The sequence below is a fragment of the Sinocyclocheilus anshuiensis genome, unplaced genomic scaffold, assembly GCF_001515605.1.
Source record: "Sinocyclocheilus anshuiensis isolate Anshui unplaced genomic scaffold, SAMN03320099.WGS_v1.1 scaffold1024, whole genome shotgun sequence".
NCBI classification, from domain to species: domain Eukaryota; kingdom Metazoa; phylum Chordata; class Actinopteri; order Cypriniformes; family Cyprinidae; genus Sinocyclocheilus; species Sinocyclocheilus anshuiensis.
In genome coordinates this window covers 1582940-1598384 of record NW_015552843.1, presented here as the reverse complement: position 1 = coordinate 1598384, position 15445 = coordinate 1582940, and the positions used below count along the sequence as shown (strand labels likewise).

General features: G+C 37.9%; 1 protein-coding gene across 3 annotated transcripts in view; it reads left to right on the top strand.

Annotated features, from left to right (window-relative positions):
* Nucleotides 1-1471: 1471 nt before the first annotated feature.
* slc38a5b (solute carrier family 38 member 5b) overlaps nt 1472-15445 on the top strand; it is a 19714-nt gene continuing 5740 nt past the window's right edge. The window contains exons 1-7 of one of the 3 annotated variants that reach the window (XM_016459820.1): nt 1472-1692; nt 12167-12305; nt 13571-13640; nt 13768-13883; nt 14083-14156; nt 14639-14731; nt 15219-15300. In XM_016459820.1, the coding sequence (XP_016315306.1) occupies nt 12247-12305; nt 13571-13640; nt 13768-13883; nt 14083-14156; nt 14639-14731; nt 15219-15300 (494 nt within the window). In that variant the 5' untranslated portion in view covers nt 1472-1692; nt 12167-12246. Of the gene's footprint in view, nt 1693-7411; nt 7647-8732; nt 8887-12166; nt 12306-13570; nt 13641-13767; nt 13884-14082; nt 14157-14638; nt 14732-15218; nt 15301-15445 lie in introns of those variants that run through there. The other 2 variants (XM_016459822.1, XM_016459821.1) reach the window with 2 other exon arrangements.

Below are 15445 nucleotides of genomic sequence, written 5' to 3'. Positions count from 1 at the left end.
GGTAAATATATATAGGACAGACACATGTTGGGCTAACTTGACCGAAGTTGGGTAGTTTATGTAACCCAGCATGATGAGTTGATTTTACCCATCGATTTTTACAATAATATTGTATATTTTTATATTATATTAAATATTTTACCTCTTACATGAAATAGTAATTACAGATTAACGTACTCCTCCCATCTTAATGACCCAGCCAAAGGGTTACACAAAAACTACCCAACACTGAAAAAATAACCCAAAAAATGACCCAAAATGCTCAACCTCTCTAACCAATAATCAAAACATAATTTTATTCACCCGTCTTAATTCTGTTTTTTCTTTTGCGGCTCAAAATTTGGAGCTTCTTGTGGATTGCATGACATTCCATCAATATGAAGAATGAGAGACAAGCAGATGTGAAAGCGTGAAAGAGCCACTGAATGGAATGCTGTTGCCTGCATTACCAGAGTGGCTTGCAGTGGCACAAAAACGGGGTATGCAGTATATGCAGTGCATAGGGGCGCCCTCTATTGGGCGATACGCCTCTCTGCGTATCTCTATTGCTCAAAAAAATGAAGTCATGATATGTTTGTGAATGGGCGTTTGATTTAAATTTGAGAGAAAATGAGAAGGTTGTTAACAAGGATACAAAATAGCCACCTTTCGCCAAAAATTGCCGTTTTAAATTTAAAATAGGTCATTTGTGTGATTCACGTAGAAAACTTGCTACTTCAGTACAAAACAATGTTGAACTTTGACAAAAAAAAGTTATTTTTAAATGTTATAATAGTGATTTTATAATGTCTAAATATAAATCCAAAAGCAAAACGTGAAAAGAGCTATATTACGGAGTGGAAATGGTAAATGAGACAATGAATGATCCTCTGCTCCCATCTAGTGGCCATAGTGGGAATATCATGACATTCATTTTAGTAGTATTTGTTTTTCTACCAGGTGGCAGAAATCTTCCACTTAAGCATGGCAAATTTTCCATGAATTATCTTTGTAAGTAAACATTAAGTAATACAGATGTTCTTTAAAGTGAATTTTACATAGTGTTCTCATTTGATATACAACGTACAAAAATATGAATAACTTTGAGGCAAATGAATAATAATAAAAAAAAATATTGTAAATCCCTCCAAAATTACCCAACTAAAAAGTGAGCAATATTACATGTGTTTAAAAAAAAAAATTTAACAGAAGTGTTCTGCTGTCTGGGGTCAACCATCTGGAGTTAAAGTTTTTTTTAAAGTCGAACCTTTGTCACTTTTTTTCACCCCTGATGATTTGTACCCTTCCATGCACAAGCTGGTTAATGGGCTTTTGGTCATTGACTTGCAGAAAGTTTTCTGTGGGAGTTAGTGTTAGGGCTAGAATACAGAGGGGCTCCAACACTGATCTTGCATACCCCTCATCAAATGCGCAGTTGCGCCCCTGGTGGCTTGAGTTGTACGTGACATCACAAGTAATTCGAGACTGCATTGAGAAGCTCCCTCGCTTTCGGGTTTTTTTCTTCCATGTGTTTCCCACCCTTGCCTTACTCCCTTCAATAGAATCACACTGTCCTTTTACTCTTTCTCTCTTGGACTCTACTTAAACCTTTTAACAACTGGGATAAAAAGCAACACCTCAACCAAGAAAAGCTCTCAGAGAATGCTTCACCAGCACTGCCTTTGAGAAAACACCAACAGCCATTTAAAAAGGGTGAGAGAGTATGTTCTTTTCTGAGTCTGTTGCATTACTTGAGCACATGGTCTATAAAATCAAACTGATGTTGACAGGAAAGGCTTAATGGCTTAGGAGAGTTTTGTTACCATAATTACAGCTTTCATTAAGTTTTTTAGTCATACAATTTGTTCTTTGATTGCATTATTAATTGTACTTTCAGGTGGCTTTTTATAACAATTTGGGTTAGTGAGATTTACAGTTTGTTATTCCCCTCAATGACCCTACAGTGTTGTGAAGAATATGGCTATATATGACTTAAGATAATAGCGTGTGTGAGTTGCAAAGGAAAATCTTTCTATGCACACTGTACATGACGTTATGCGGGTATCATATGTCCGATCGCAGGACTAGAGTTAACTTGAGCCAGATATAAAAGGCCAATAGCTGATTTGGACTTGCATGGACTAGGGATGAATGATTGGAAATAGACAGCAGTATATATGTTCTTATGTCTTTTACTAGTCTTGAGATGTTTTCTGTTGACTGAGAGCAGTGTACCCACCCAAAATATCTACAAAAAAAATGAACAAGTCACTCTCTCTATGTGAGGTTGTTGTTTAGAATAGAATTTAAGCTTGGAATGTTTCTTTTTAGCTAAACTCCCATGACAATGTAAGATAATCAACTTGATAGATGTAGGTTGAATGTAAACTGTCAGTATAAGCATGTTTTCATTCTCTCAGTTCTTCAAATGTTCCACAAAGTCTTCTTGATCAATAAAACAGCATTATATACTGTTTTGTACTGATACGTTTTAGACTAAATTGGGACTATAAAGAGCTAAAAATATCCAAAACATTAAAAAATTCGTTGCGCAACTTGTAAGAGTACACCCAATGCATTGTGAGAAGTAGGCCAAGACTTATTCAGTAAAAGCTTTTAAAGAGCAACCAGGTCATGTATTCGGGGAATAGAGACATCAAATTTCATTCAACTTGGTAACGTCAGTTTGGTTATTCATTAGGATACTGGCAAACTTTTCAAAGGAAGAATTTTTAAAAACTTCCGAAGTTAAATGGGAGAGCAGAAGTGTGTCATTTTCTTTAGCGTTGTTTATAGGAATATGCTTTACTTTCCAACTATAGTGGTCATTAAAATGTATATTTATGTCAAATGATTAATCATGATTAATCGCATCCAAAATAAAAGTTTTTTTTACATAATATATGAATGTGTCACACCCCAGGACTGTTTGTTGTGATTTCTTCCCTCATGTGCTCCGTGACCTAGTTTTCCCCCTTGTGCTGTGTTCCCTCGTCCAGTGTTAAAGTTGAGTTGTGCGTGTGTTACCTGCCTGCCTTCTGTGGATACCTTCTGTGTGGATTAATTAAAGACCGTTTACGTTCATCTTCTTCTTCGTGCGCTCATTATACACCGTACCCCTGACAGAACACTGGACCTCAAAAGAGAAAAAAAGTATGGATTGGGCGGTGAAATTCTCTGTGTATCATTTGCCCTGGGATTCGCTCCTCTTGCGGTCACGTCCCCTTACGACGACGACACGTTGAAATACCTGTTCCGGATCGGGGCTAATTACCATCGCCCTGTGGACCTCCCAGACACCATGGGACTGAGCTGGAGGGATGCCATGTTTCGTGTCTGGAGAGCATCCTACCCCAATCCGGAACGAGACAGGACCCAGAGCCCAGCCCACCATCACCCCGCTGTGCGGAGCAAGAGCCTGAGCCCACTTCTGACAGAGAGCCCGAGCCCACCGCAACCGACGAGCCATTGCCCAATGGAGCGACAGAGCTGAGGATCGCCTCGGAGCCAGAGCCCGTGACGTCAGAACAGGTGCGAGAGCCGGCTACAGTGCTCGCCACGGGGGAAAGCGCTATGGACAGTGAGAGCGTGGAGGGAGGCTCCACCTACTGCACCATGGCTGAGGGTGAGCTGAGCGGACTGTGCATTACCTGCCCTTCTCCCGTCTTCATATTCTAAACTGTCTGTCTGCCCTGAACTCTGTCAGTCCTGTTTTGGCCATGGAGGCCATTTGTGAACTATCTGTCAGCCCTGAACTGTCTTCCTGTCCTGAAACGACCAAGGAGGTCGTTTCCCCTGTCCACCGCGCTCCCAGTGTTGGGAGCTCCCTGTTCTCACACACCATCCCTGAACCCTCTACTTGTCTGGATTCTCAGCCCACCATCTGTGTGGTGGGATCACCGCGGGTCTGCCAGTCTCCATCGGCGTCGTGGCTGGAGGATCCCTTGTCTCCGCCTCCAGCCTCTGAGTCCCCGACTCCCCCTCGGTCCTTTGACCCAGCTGCTCCATAATGGCTCCTAGCTCCCTCCTCTCCACCGTGGCCCATCAGTCCACCAGCTCCACCGGGCTCCCTCGTCCCTGCGGCTCTGCCTTGGTCAGTCGTCGACCATCCAATGCCTCGGGACTCCACTCCTCCGGCTACACCTCGTCCCTCTGTCCCTCTGGTTCTGTCAGGCTCCTCCTTCCCTCTGGCTCCACCTTGATCCTCTGTCGCTCCGGCTCCACCGCGGCCTTTCGGATCCCCACCTCCGCCTCGGTCGCCGGAGCCATCTGCTCAGGCTTGGCCCTCCGGATCCTCCCCGTCACCCTGGCTCTTCGGTGCTCCGTCTCTGCCTTGGGCTCCACCACCACCTGCTCCGCCGCCGTCGGTCAGCCCCCTAGAGCCGTCAGCACATCCTCCACCATGGCTCCACCCTCCATCGGCTCCACCGTGGGCCGCCATCCTAGCTGGGATCTGGGTCCTGCCTGGCTCCTCCTTCTCCCTCCATGGCTCCTCCCTCCATCGTCTCCTCCCTGGACTCTGTCTGTCGTCCTCCTCCCGGGAGTCCGTCCTCCACCCGAACCTCCACCTTGTCATCTGCCTACCTTCCTGCCAGCCTTTCGCTGTCCCCTGTTACCATCCCTTCTCCACTCCATTTGTCCTCCTAAGTTCCTCTCCATCCCTCCCTTTGTGTCTGCGGCGTGAGGTCGTGCCTTCCGGGTGGGGGGCGAACTGTCACACCCCAGGACTGTTTGTTGTGTTTTTCTTCCCTCATGTGCTCCGTGACCTAGTTTTCCCCCATGTCTGATTGTGTCATTCAGTTCACCTGTGTCTTGTTAATTATCCTCGTTTGCCTGTGTATTTAGTTCTAGTCTGTCCTGTGTTCCCTCATCCAGTGTTAAAGTTTTCCCCCATGTCTGATTGTGTCATTCAGTTCACCTGTGTCTTGTTAATTATCCTCGTTTGCCTGTGTATTTAGTTCTAGTCTGTCCTGTGTTTCCTCGTCCAGTGTTAAAGTTGAGTTGTGCGTGTGTTACCTGCCTGCCTTCTGTGGATACCTTCTGTGTGGATTAATTAAAGACTGTTTACGTTCATCTTCTTTGTGCGCTCATTATACACCGCAACCCTGACAGTATGTGTACTGTGTTTATTTATTATGTATATATAAATACACACACATACAGTATATATTTTGAAAATATTTACATGTATATACATTTATATTTATATTGTTATATTTTATATTATATATAAATATATTTAATATATAAACATAACATATTTTTCTTAAATATATACATGCATGTGTTTGTATTTATATATACATAATAAATATACACAATACACACTCATATATTATGTAAACAAAAACTTTTATTTTGGATGCGATTAATCGCAATTAATCGTTTAACAGCACTAATATTTATAAATTTGTTGGCCATAAAATGTCATCTGATCTTGATCACAAGTGTACACACAAGTCACAAGTATATACAAAAGCTAAAGCTAACAACACAATAATAATCTTTCATGTATTTACTGAACACATTCCATTAAACATTCACAGTGCTGTGGAAAAAGTAAGTGACTTGTTGTTACTTGGATGACCCACAATTGTTTTTTGATAGTTGTTCATGAATCCCTTGTTTTTCCTGAACAGTTTTCTAAAGAACTGCCCACTGTTCAGTAGAAAAATCCTCCAGGTTCTGCACATTCTTTGATTTTTCACAACAGTAACTGTATGATTTTGGGACCAATATTTTCACTAAGGACCAGTGATGGATTCAACTCAACTACACCACTATTACAAAAAAACATTTACTGATGCTCAGGAAGGTTTAAAAGCTGAGTGTGTAAACCTTTTGAAAATGATAATCAGAGTAAATTGTTCTTGCTATGAAACATTTGTATCTTATAGCTTCTGAAGGGCAACACTAAATGAAAAATAGATATTTAAACAAAATAAGAAAAAAAGACACATTATCGCCCTGTTCAAAAAAGTTTACTTGTGACTTTGATGAAGATCAAATGACATATTTCTGACCAAAAAAAAAAAAAAAAAAAAAAAAAAAAAAACAATTCCAAAGGTTTCAAATACTTTTGCTTGTCACTGTATATAGTATGTGAAAAGCAGTATGTCAGATGAGTAGGTTGTTCAAATACACATGAAACAGTAGGTGAATAATACTCGGATGTTCACCTGCTGTGACTTTGAATTTCACAGCCTGTGGACACTTTGTTATCCCAATGAGGCCATGTGAACTGTAACTTTAAGCCATCTTTTCAAATGCAATTCGAGTGAAACTGCAATTGATACCAAGAATGTTGTTCATCATGGTTAAATTATACTTGTTATCTCCCGAGTGCATTATTTTTGTGGTTATTCTATGTAGCATGTAGCGTTTAAAGGACAATGTCAGCACTGCAGATGTAATATGCTTGATTGCTTTACAAATGCATACCAAAAGAACATACTTTATCAGTGATCAAGAAGTATATTCCTTGTCAAATTCAGCACATATGATGTTGGACACAGCAGGTTTCACTGTGCACTTTATTTATCTGCAATTTGCTGGCCAAACACTTAGCCCCGCCCTAAACTCATGCCATTGGTTGTGCCAATGTTGCTATGTTGGGCTAGTCAGGATGCTTAACCAGAATGTATTGATAGCACGTCAGTAGTTAATGGCTTATTTATAGTCTCTGCATATAAGAAAGTATTTCAACATGTTAACTTGAACTTAAATGTTGCTTAGAGCTAAAACTGCAGGGCCAGTGTTTCGTCCGCTGTTTGCTTGGAAGGCAATTTAACCACAAAGAACAACAGCCCCTTCGTTTAATTTTATGCGTCTAAGATCATGACTTCCTATAATGTAATTTTGCTTACCAATTTTAGCTTTTGAGATCAGGTGAAGCACTTCCTGTTGTGTTGTAATCTTTGAAGCACATAAAGTTCTGTGGCTAGAGTGTGAAAAAAACATCACTTTCACAATATTTGCTAACACTGTTATCTGAAAGGAAAGTAGAGGAAATCATTATCAGGTGGAAAATGAAAAGGAATGTGTTCGATTTTTTGAAGGGGCGTTTAAGGCACTATGTACACACCGAAGTTGTGACCCACACAACTGATAAACCTCAAGAGGTTTCCGTAGCTCTTTTAAACGGATGTCCTGGACATATTGAATATACATGGCCACAACAGGGAAATGAGCCTGCAGAGAGATCAGCGAGTGCATTGTGTGGTCTACAACAATGACCAGACCTGGCTTCTTACTTTGGCTTCCACTCTTTGAGGCTTTCGGGTTTTAAAAAGTAATTCTGATGTGGAAAATGCATTCTGTTAGGGCTATTATATTAGCAAAACTTACTACTAGTTCACCCAAGCCTTCGTTTTGGCACACAGATGTATGCAGCCTCTGAGGCGAAGGGATCATATTATCTCTTGGGAAATGCTCTGGAAATTCAAGTATGGGCAAGTACGCTACACTCTGTCTGCCATAAAACGAGCATTTGAGCACTCTAATACACCTCTAGCCAAGGCCTTAAAATGGATAGCAATAGTGTGAGATGTTGACTTATAGGGAGAGAGAGTCTATAGAAAATTAAGAGTGGAACGACAGGAAATGGATGGAGGCAAGGAGAGGAATGCCAGTGAAATGGGTGGAGAGATGGTTGCTCAGCTCTTATGGTGAGTGGGTGAAAATAGTAGAGGGTGGGATCTGCTACCTGCCAAATCTTATCCACAAATCTTGCTGCAATGTAGGTTTTAGTGTGCAAATGTGATTTAAAAGTACATTTGATCACTGTTTTAGGTCAATGCTTCTCAGATGGTTTTGCTTCAGTTCCAGATTAGAGTTGTTACAATCTAGTACTATTACACTAAAGTAAACCAAAATGTTGTAAATATTCAAATAATGAAAATATATAAATTATGATATTAACTATAATAACAATATAAAATCTAATATTTACATTACTATTTACAATTTAATATTTACATTATTTTCAAGTAACATACACTAACATTAAACAGTTTGGGGTCACAATAAATTTTTAATGTTTTTGAAAGTCTTTTATACTCACAAAGGCTGCATTTATTTAATAAAAAATACAGTAAAATAATACTATTGTGTAATATAATTACAATTTAAAATAGCTGCTTTCTATTTGAATATATTTTAAAATGTAATTTATTCCTGTGATGGCAAAGCTAAAATTTCAGCAGCCATTACTGCAGCCTTCAGAATCACATGATCCTTCAGAAATCATTCTAATATGCTGATTTGGTGATCAAGAAAAATGTCTAATTATTATCAATGTTGAAAACCATTTCTTTGAAAAGAAAAGAACTTTTCATCAAAGAACAGCATTCATTTGAATTTGTTTCTCATTTTATTTTTATTGCAAGTATAGCTATATATTCTTTTACCTCATATAGTTCTTTTAAAATGGTTTCAAAGATGACTGCATGTCACAAAAGCTGTCTACCTGTGCCTCATTTGGTTATCTTAGTAAGTAACGTGATATGTTAAAATGCATTTTGCATTGTTTTCCCTGCAGTCTGAAAGTTGAGCTTTACTATATGAATGTTAAGTCTCGAGAATCTCTTAAATTCAATATGGCAACAGCGAGTAAAGGGTTAAAAGTTGTTCGATGTCCCAGCACACCTCACCCTCCTCTCTTTGCCACCCTCCCCCACCTCTTTCTCTGTCTTTCTCGTTCTCCCAGCCGCTCAATAATGTCTCTACTACCCACCCTGCATGTTTTAACTGAGTGCTAAGATGTTTAAACAAATAACTCAATGACTCTCTGAGAGTGAAGCGGAAAGGTTGTCTGCGCCAAGTAACATTTAGCATCTAAAAATCAGATCCAGGGAACGTGGGATTACCAACAGTCATCTAGTGCTGCATGGAGAAAAGCTGCTCCAGGTAACAGTCAGTCTGGTCACACTAGTATTTCACACCTGAACAGGCAGTTATTGGGAGTGGTGCTGGATACGAGGTGGTCTTGTCACAGAGAGGTTAAAATCTCTTTCTCCCCCTGACTGTAGGCAAGCTGCCTTCAGGGTGAAATTCTTGGCATATACACGTGTGTGACATTTTGCAGCTGACAAATTTATAGAGGATTTTTTCCATGAAAAAGTTTTTGGTGTTCATTTAGTAAGACTTTGCTCTGTTGAATTATGCAAGTTGAAATCAGTTCCATGCCTTTAAAGTCACTGATATTTGAGAAATGATCATTTGTCTGTTGTTTTAAGAGTGAACTTAGTAAGTTAACAAATCCTTCCTTCAGGAATGTTGTCCAGTTGGTTTCGGCTGTAGTTTACACGCTATGACTCATGACATTGCTTTTAAAGCTCACATAATCGTCTTTGGTTAAACTTGTGGTTTGTGCTGTTGGTAACACGTTACAATATGGTTCTATACGTTAACAGTATTTACTGAAATAGCTTACATGAAATAACACTTAAACCATTTATTAATCTTCATTAATGTTAATTTCTACATAGGCTTTACTAATATATAATATTACTTTATATATAACATTACCTTAATATCCTGTAAGAAGTGTTGTTTTTATTTTTAGTTTATAATGCATTAACTAATTGAACCTTAAAGTGATGTTTTACAGCTATATACAATTCTCAGAATGTTATCAATAGGGTAAATTGAATACTGCTTATACTGTGTTATTTTAGTGTTATTTATATACTATTACAGTAAGTATTAATAGCTTTTATATTTGTTGTTTTCATTTTAATTTTCGATTGTGTAATTTTGTTTTGTGCTGTTGACAGTTTTATTAATTTTTGAATATTTCTTTGTTGATATTGATATTGATAGTTTGATAGATAGTTTTAATAATTTGATTGATAGTTTTAGTTTTAGGTAACAATGAAACTGATTGTTTACGATGTACTATAATTGTACGTTCACATTGTACATGATCTATCTCTCTATATAGTTTCTACTAGCCTAAATGATCAGGGTTTCAAACTTCTGTTAGCAGTTTTCAATTTACATGGCTGTAAATGACTGTTACAAAAACTGTCTTACAGTAGTGAGTTTAGGCAAGAAATAATAATTGTGAGTTTATGAGAAGGTGCTATAACTTTCCAAAACATTCTTCCACAATGCTTCATTATTCATGACATAAACATCACAGATTATGCAATTCTCCACTCCAGTCTGCAGATACTTCAGAATTACCATTCAGCCTGATGGGTCAGACACTTTAATGACTTTTACCACACAGTGTGGAATTTTGCCAGACCACAGTACAAAAGGTCAACATCTCAGGCTGGCAACTCAATGTTAAATTTTGGAAACTATATATATAGTGACAATCCATTAATCAGTTGAAGCTAATAAGATTCACAAGCTTTTGAAAGAGCTGTGTTGCTTTTACATCCTCCAGATCTTAAAGTAATTATGTAAAATCATATTTAGATTTTCTAAATATGCACTGCACATTCTCAAAGCATGTTATATTTTTAAACTTAATTACTTTTCAATTCATAAATTAATCACCATGTGCTGGCAGTATTATTACAACTCATCTTATCAAGTTTTTGGGTGTACAAGGTTGCGCTCGGAAAGCAGTTTGGGAACTACAGCTGGCAGAGGCTGCTGGAAAGTTTCCAAACCTCCTAAGCCTGAGCCACGTATTCAGACTTGTGGCTGAATGTGACTGTGAATTTCATATCCAACAGTAATTCACCTTGTTGCTTCTTCCCACAGCATTCCACAGGGTCTTATAAACACGCTGATCTCATATTTGTTTAAATTTTTCTGATAGATTTGCCCTGGCATTGAAGAGGGATTTTTTTCCATTTACACTTTCTTACGTCTTTGAGACACTGTGCGATAATTCGCATACACGTTGCAAGAAACATTCTTAGTAGAGCTGTTTGAGTCACATACTGTTACGTTTGTTAGCATGCGACCATGATTCCCGCCGTATGGAATAGATCCCACTGATTTCAAAATCTGAACCATCAGTAGTTTGCAAACCACTATAGAGTTAATACATAACATACTATGTGTTGATTTGACTGATGTCAGTCATAATGATGGAGTACACATGTACATTTCATTCAATACTGTGCAGACTGTAATCACTACACATTGCACTACACAATATTTTTATATGAATAGTCTCTCAATATTTCTATATTAATAGCTATAATAGTCTCTCAGTGATACTAAAATAACACTGACCTCTAGTCCTTGTAAAAGCTAAAAGACAGAATGTCAAAAGTAGCGTCTCTCCAGAGGCAGTTTTGGCCACTCTTGTCAGTCAGTAAAGGTTGGATGTGTGTCCCCTTTGGGTATGAGTGTCGTAGCAACACACAAAAAAGAAGTATACTACTAAATCTTGTAGAGCTTTTAGAGTGCTTTTAGAGTTACGAAATGACTAAATGGAGCACAGAAGAAGTCACAGTTCCAAAGCTCTTCGTTCATCAGTGAATTCACACACATAGTGAACGTCATTTTGTACCAGAACAATAATTTTCCTAGAAGTGTGGTGTTTGACATGTCTGTCAAATTAGCTCTTAAAAAATGTGCTATTTCTTTATGAATGTTAATTTATACAATTGAAAAGGCAAGAATCCAAAATAAACCCAGAATTACAGATCTCTTGTGTATGTTTATGCTCTTTCCCCACTTGAAACATAACCTTAAGAGCCAATCACAATAGAGGTGGTGGGAAACAGACACGTGGACCTCATGCTTCCTGGACTTTTAGTTATATCTTGACAGCTCTCACGGTCTTCTCATTGGATAACTTTAAGGAAAATTATGTCTAAATATAAAGTTATACGAAGACAGGGTCAAAAAGTGCATTTAACAGTCTCAGGTATCTGAGTTAAGGCTGCTCAAAAGTAGCGATTGTCATTGCAAAAATTGTGTAACATTAGTATAGACTAAGTATTAGTCTAGTATTAATAGTATTTAAGGGGTCATATGATGCGATTTCAATTTTTCCTTTCTCTTTGGAGTGTTACAAGCTCTTGGTGCATAAAGAAGATCTGTAAAATAATGTTTTTTTAACTTTAAACCGCATAAACACATTTCATTACACCAAATACCCAAAATAATGTTCTTTTTAGCAGCATCATTACAGTACTGTATATATGCTGCTAACTAAGTGACATTCGTATTTTAGTCTGCTTTAACTGCTTTTATTGTCATTTATTTCTTGCAGATCTACTTTAGAGAAAACGCTTCACTCCACTTTTCACAACTTTCACTGCTCAAAAGGGAAAAAGAAAGAAAGAATACATCATGGAACTTCAGAAACTAACAAACGGTCACCACCAAGACTTTCAACATCTTGAAGAAGGGTATGTGTCATTCATTAAAAGTAATTTTGCTTTAAAAACAGAATTGCGAATACGCTTCCTGTGTCACTAAATCTGTCACTACATATCTATTTTCTATTGGCCTGCAGATTCATGCTAAAAGCAAACACACTATTCGGTTGCTTCACCATCTGCTTTTCTAGAACACCACTTCTGTCAGGACCACTATCGTCAAAGATGATTGACAATTAGCATACAGTTTGGATTGGCGGTATGGTTCTGTTCTGGGCAAGAACTCCCTGCGCACATCCATGCAGCCTAGCATGGATGAGAGCAGGGAGAGCAGCGATAACCTCCCAGGGTAAACAGAACAGAACCAACATAAATGTATTGCAGATATCGTTAAAGTTCAATAATGTTATGTGCACATTTTAGAATTAGTCTGATTCAAAGGAGAATCAGAAGGCTGAATCCTGACTGACAGAGGAGGAGTTGGGGATGGAGGAGGGTAATTAGCTATTGAGCAATGCGAAAACTGCTGATAATACTGAGGGAGCTTATATATGAATGCTTAGATAGGTGTCGTATTCCCATAGGTAGATGGGGATCAGCTGATGCGAGCTTGACTAACGTGACCTGCCAGAACTAACGCTATGCTAGATAGTCATAAGCAGAGTTACATTTATTTTAAGTAAATATTTGGGTGAACTTAAAATGAACCTAAAAGGAAAATGTGAGCATTGCAACATCATTAAAATATTTTTTTCCAGGGAGTGAGAAATTTAGCACCATACCACAGCATAGCCTTCACCTCATTAGCACACAAGAAATAACCTTGGATTTATAGTCACATTAATGCATTCCATACAGGTTGAACAAATCAGCGTTAACTGTTCAACATCAACATATTAAGTGATATCATCCTTGACACATTTTATGACATATAAACACCATGATAAACTGGGCCTGGGCTGTTAAAATTTCAAGCACATCACTTTGTATCATTTTAATGGGGGTCTTGTAAGGCAAAAGGGTTACCTTTAACATAAAATTTGGAAAGGGTCCTTGGCTTCAATTAATTTTATGAACCTGAACCCCCTGATTTACCATTTACTGCCTACAAAATGAATGTCAGGGGACAATAAATGTAAAGAGTAAATGAAAAAGGTCCAAACGGTTAACTATAGTAAACAAGCAGGCTACGCTACCAATACTTACACATTAGACTTTTAAACTTTGTAGCATCATAACTGATGTCCTGGTAATAGCTGCATTTATAGAGTGTGACTTTTGTCTATATGTTTTAGAGAGTCACCTGAACAAGAGGAGTTTTTACCACACAAGAGTGATGGAGGAAAACCCCCTCAGTTTACAGATGTGAGTGCAGAAATCAAGCTCATATTAATAAAGCAGCCGATTTTCACTAGTCTATAATGAATCTGTGGTTGTTATTTTCCCCCGACTCCTTCCCTTTTATTGTCTCTGTGTCTGTTGTTTCTGCTAGTTTGAAGGAAAGACGTCATTTGGAATGTCTGTCTTCAACCTCAGCAATGCCATCATGGGCAGTGGGATTCTGGGACTGTCTTACGCCATGTCCAACACTGGTATCATTCTCTTTCTGTGAGTATCCCAGAATGCACCTCAAATCCCTTTCACAACTAGATGCAATGTAAGTGTCCTTACATGGAATTTCTTACCATTTGAATTATCTAATAAACATTATAGAAATATTTGATTGCTTTTAACACATATTTTTAACTACATAGAGCATTTACATGAGACAAATCATAATTTATGTTTTTCTGTTCTGTTTTAACAGGATCTTGTTGACCTGCATTGCTGTCTTGTCATCATACTCTGTCCATCTTCTGCTGAGGAGTGCAGGGGTTGTAGGTACGGCCGATTCAAGAGATTTGGTCATTATTTAAAATGTTTGTGTTATAAAAATAAAAAGAGACTTTTAATATTGCTTCTTTTTGTACAGTGGGGTTAAATGCTTGTATATAAATGCTTCTATTTCAATTAAATACAGTATTTTTATTAAAAATCATTATAGCAATTTGAGTGAAAAGCTGAATTGAGAGTAAATAATATAATAATATATATCATATAAAATATATACACATTTCAGAATGTCTTGTTATTGTCACTCTTTTGATATAATGACAATGATGAAGACATAATTGAATATAAACGTTAAAAATTTTAACTAAACTTTAAATCTTTAATCTAAAGCTTTTTGATTATTTTCAGGTTAAATTAAATTTTGAATGCCATATTTTCAGTGTGATGTCAGACTTTTGGACCCCACTGTATATAAGGATTTTAGTTAGTCCATCAGGATAAATCATTATATCACTAACCTGTCTGTACAGGGATTCGCGCTTATGAACAACTGGGTAAACGAGCATTTGGACACCCGGGAAAAATACTGGCAGCTCTTGTCATAACAATGCACAACATTGGTGGTAAGTTAGAGTTTTGGGTCAGTTCTGATCTTATTTTCAAACTCCCTTTTTTCTCTGCATCTTTTTGCTGACTCTTTCGTTGAACACTGTACCAGATCCAGTTATACTGATTATGATTTATTATTCTCCATTAGATTGAAATAATATCTCTCTATAATTTGGTCTGTTAGTAGGACATGAAAATGTAAATTTATAAAGGCTTTTAAATGATCATAAGCCTTTAAAAATACAGTGGTTTAGTAGCAGTCCCTGAGTTTTATGAGGAATGATATATGTCCATATGATAGCAGCACTATGTTACGTAATGTTCTCTCTCAGACGATGTAACAAAAGTTTTATTGTCCTGCCAGCTGTATTATAATATACAGTATACTCCACAGGCAAAAGTCACCTTAGTCTACAAGCCACAAAGATCTGCCATTTACTGTATAAGGGAGTCAGTACGACCAAACTGTGTTTGATGAATCCGTCTCTCTCTTTCTTTCAGCTATGTCTAGCTACCTCTTCATTGTGAAGTATGAATTACCTCTGGTTATTCAGGCTTTCCTTGGCCTTCAGCACAGCAGTGGGTGAGAAAACAATCATCGGTAATACTTTACTTGAAGGGGTGTGCATAAGACTGACATGACACCTTCATAATCATGACATGACACATGTCATGAATATGAAGGAGGTTTTATGCATGTTTATGACAACTGTCATTAAGTGTCATTC